General features: G+C 68.7%; 1 protein-coding gene across 1 annotated transcript in view; it reads right to left on the bottom strand.

Annotated features, from left to right (window-relative positions):
- Positions 1 to 4: 4 nt before the first annotated feature.
- Positions 5 to 3,807, bottom strand: part of DMWD (DM1 locus, WD repeat containing) — a gene marked incomplete at its 3' end in the record, with an annotated part of 4,283 nt that continues 480 nt past the window's right edge. Inside the window, exons 2-4 of the mRNA XM_041460923.1 lie at positions 2,820 to 3,120; positions 839 to 1,614; positions 5 to 338 (exon numbers count right to left, since the gene is read on the bottom strand). Of these exons, the coding sequence (XP_041316857.1) occupies positions 5 to 338; positions 839 to 1,614; positions 2,820 to 3,120 (1,411 nt within the window). The remainder of the gene's footprint in view (positions 339 to 838; positions 1,615 to 2,819; positions 3,121 to 3,807) is intronic.

Raw genomic sequence — 3,807 nt, 5'->3', positions numbered from 1 at the left:
TGAGCCCCTCCTGGCAGGCTGTCACGATACAATCCTCCAGGAACAGCAGCACCGTCAGCCTCTCCTGGGCGATTTTCTTGCACACCAGCGGCTCCAGCAGGGGCACCTCGTGCAGCCGCGGGCACAGCGCCGTCCCCAACACCTTGGCCATGTCCAGAGACCCCCGCGAAGCCCCCGGCCCACCGCCGGGGGTGGGTTTCTCGGCGTTGCCCCCTCCCCGGCTGATGTTGCCCAGGCTGTGGTAACGTTTGTGCTCCTTCTCGGGGACCCCGCGGGGGTCCCGCAGGGTCAGCGTGGCGAAACGCCCCACGCTCAGCACCGGGGGGACCCGCGGCGAGATTTGGGGACCCCCGCCCGGTTGGGGGAGGCTGTTGGAGCGGGACAAGGAGCGCGGCAGCCCCGGTACGGAGGGCGGGGGATCCCCGGGAGCGGCGGGGCGGGTCGGGGCGGGGGGGGCTCAGTAGTACGGGGGTGGCACTGCGGGTGACCCCGGCGGGTGACACGGCGGGTGACACGGGTGTGTCCTGGCGGGTGGCACGGGTGACACAAGCGACACGGGTGACCCGGGAGGTGACACGGGTGACACGGGAGGTGACACGGGTGACAGTTTACACCACGGTGCCACTCGGGGAGCCGCCGTTCTGCGAGGACAGGCCCTGCGGGGGGGGGGAGGGGACAGCGGTGTCACCGGGGGAGGGGACACACACCACTCCCTGTGACGTCACCGCGGGGACACCCCGGGGGAATTCCCCCTCCACCAAAAAGGCTCCGCCCGTCCCCAAAATCCGCGGTTTGTCCCCCAAAAATTCAACCCGGACAGCCCGGGACCCGCGGCGAGATTTGGGGACCCCCGCCCGGTTGGGGGAGGCTGTTGGAGCGGGACAAGGAGCGCGGCAGCCCCGGTACGGAGGGCGGGGGATCCCCGGGAGCGGCGGGGCGGGCGCGGGGAGGGGGCGGCCGGGGGTCCAGCACGTCCTCGGTCAGATCCCACAAGCAGAACTGCGTGTCCTGGCCGGCCGAACCGAATCGGTAGGTGACGCTCGGGGGGTCCTCGGGGGCGTCGCCGTCCCCGTGCCCATCGGGAGGAGGCGGCGGCGGCGTGAAAGGATCGAAAGCCACGGCGTTAACCCACGACTTGTGGCCGTGACCGCGGGCCACCACGCGTCCCTCGGCGAACGACCACACGGTGACCAGGTCGTCCTCGCCTCCGGTGACCACGTAACGACCGTCGGGGCTCCAACAGACGCAGAGAAGCCCCCCGAAATAGCTCCTCATCATACCCTGCAGCAGCATGGAGGAGAAGTGGAAGACCCTGAGCACGCCGTCCTGGCTGACGCACGCCAGCGAGCGCCCGTCCGGCGAGAAGGCGAACTCGTTGAGCGGCCCCGAGCCCACGGCCCACTTGAGGAGGGGGTTCCGGGGGGTTTTGCTCTTGCAGGAGAAGACCCTGAAGCCCTCGCCCTGAGTGAGCAGCGTGTACTGAGGGCTGGTGGCCCCGCAGGGTTGTTCCGAGTCGTACAGGTACAGGTGGCCGCTGGCGTGGGACGCCAGGAACAGGCGCTCGGTGTCCGGCAGCCACTTGACCAAGGTGACCTTGGATTTGTCGATGAGGCGCTGTGGGACCGGGGGGGGAAACGGGAGGGGAAGGGTTAAAAGGGTGGTGGGGAGGGGGTCTTGAGGGGGTTGGGGTGGTCCTGGAGGGGTCCTGGTGGTCCCATGGGGGGATCCTGAGGGGTTCCTGGTGGCCCTGGTGGTCCCTGGGGGGATCTTGAGGGGTTCCTGGTGGCCCTGGGGAGATCTTGAGGGGTTCCTGGTGGTCCCATGGGGGATCTTGAAGGGGTTGTGGTGGCCCTGGGGAGGTCCTGGTGGTCCCGTAGGGGATCTTGAGGGGTTCCTGGTGGTCCCATGGGGGATCCTGAGGGGTTCCTGGTGGCCCTGGTGGTCCCAAGGGAGATCTTGAGGGGTTCCTGGTGGTCCCATGGGGGATCTTGAAGGGGTTGTGGTGGCCCTGGGGAGGTCCTGGTGGTCCCGTAGGGGATCTTGAGGGGTTCCTGGTGGTCCTGGGGAGGTCCTGGTGGTCTCATGGGGGATCCTGAGGGGTTCCTGGTGGCCCTGGGGAGGTCGGGCTGCTCCCAGGGGGCTCCCAAGGGATTCCTGGTGGTCCTGGGAAGGTCCTGGTGGCCCTGGGAAGGTCGGGCTCATCCCAGGGGGCTCCCAAGGGGTTCCTGGTGGCCCTGGTGGTCCCAAGGGATTCCTGGTGGCCCTGGGGAGGTTCTGGTGGCCCTGGGGAGGTCCTGCAGGTCCCACGGGGCTCCTAAGAGTTCCTGGTGGCCCTGGGGAGGTTCTGGTGGCCCTGGGGAGGTCGGGCTGGTCCCAGGGGTGATCCCAAGGGGTTCCTGGTGGCCCTGGGGAGGTCGGGCTGCTCCCAGGGGTGATCCCAAGGGGCTCCTGGTGGTCCCAAGGGGTTCCTGGTGGCCCTGGGGAGGTCCTGGTGGTCCCATGGGTGATCCCAAGGGGTTCCTGCTGGCCCTGGGGAGGTCGGGCTGCTCCCAGGGGGCTCCCAAGGGATTCCTGGTGGTCCTGGGAAGGTCCTGGTGGCCCTGGGAAGGTCGGGCTCATCCCAGGGGGCTCCCAAGGGGTTCCTGGTGGCCCTGGGGAGGTCGGGCTGCTCCCAGGGGTGATCCCAAGGGGCTCCTGGTGGTCCCAAGGGGTTCCTGGTGGCCCTGGGGAGGTCCTGGTGGCCCTGGGAAGGTCAGGCTGCTCCCAGGGGGCTCCCCAGGGTTCCCAGTGTCCCCTGGGCGTCCCCGGTGTCCCCTCACCTCCTCGTTGAAGAGGCGGCCGGCGCTGTCCTTCTTGGCCAGGTCCAGGTACTGCACCTGGCCGGCCGAGAAGCCCACGAGCAGCGCCAGCGTCTCGGCGCCCGCCGTGAACTGGTTGAAGTCGTGGCACGTGGGCTGCGTGCCCTTGTAGACGCGCTTGTCGATGGGCCGCTGCAGGTCCAGCGCCTGGGGACACGGGGACACCGCCGCTGGCACCGCCACGGTGGCACCGGCACCGGCACGGTGGCACCGGCACCGGCAAGGTGGCACCGGCACCAGCAGGGTGGCACTGTCGCTGTCACTGCCAGGGGATGTCACCCCTGGTGCTCCTCAAGGACTCTGTGCCCACCCCGGGTCACCATTGGGGCTGTCAGGAGGGTCCTGGGGTCACTGGCATTGTCACTGTCACAGGTGGGGTGGCACTGGTACCAGTATGGTGGCACTGGCAGCAGCAGGGTGGCACTGTCGCCGTCGCTGTCACTGCCAGGGGATGTCACCCCTGGTGCTCCTCAAGGACTCTGTGCCCACCCCAGGTCACCACTGGGGCTGTCAGGAGGATCCTGGGGTCGTTGGCATTGTCACTGTCACTGGTGGGGTGGCACCGGCACCGGCACAGTGGCACTGGCACGGTGGCACCGGCACCGCCACGGTGGCACCGGCACCGACAGGGTGGCATTGTCGCTGTCACTGTCAGGAGATGTCACCCCTGGTGCTCCTCAAGGACTCTGTGCCCACCCCGGGTCACCACTGGGGCTGTCAGGAGGGTCCTGGGGTCACTGGCATTGTCACTGTCACTGGTGGGGTGGCACTGGCACCGGTACGGTGGCACTGGCACCATGGCGGTGGCACTGTCGCTGTCACTGCCAGGAGATGTCACCCCTGGTGCTCCTCAAGGACTCTGTGCCCACCCCGGGTCACCACTGGGGCTGTCAGGAGGGTCCTGGGGTCATTGGCATTGTCACTGTCACTGGTGGGGTGGCACCGGCAC

The sequence above is a fragment of the Pyrgilauda ruficollis genome, unplaced genomic scaffold (genome assembly GCF_017590135.1).
Source record: "Pyrgilauda ruficollis isolate IOZ18807 unplaced genomic scaffold, ASM1759013v1 scaffold1493, whole genome shotgun sequence".
NCBI classification, from domain to species: domain Eukaryota; kingdom Metazoa; phylum Chordata; class Aves; order Passeriformes; family Passeridae; genus Pyrgilauda; species Pyrgilauda ruficollis.
This window is presented reverse-complemented; position numbering and strand designations above follow the sequence as displayed.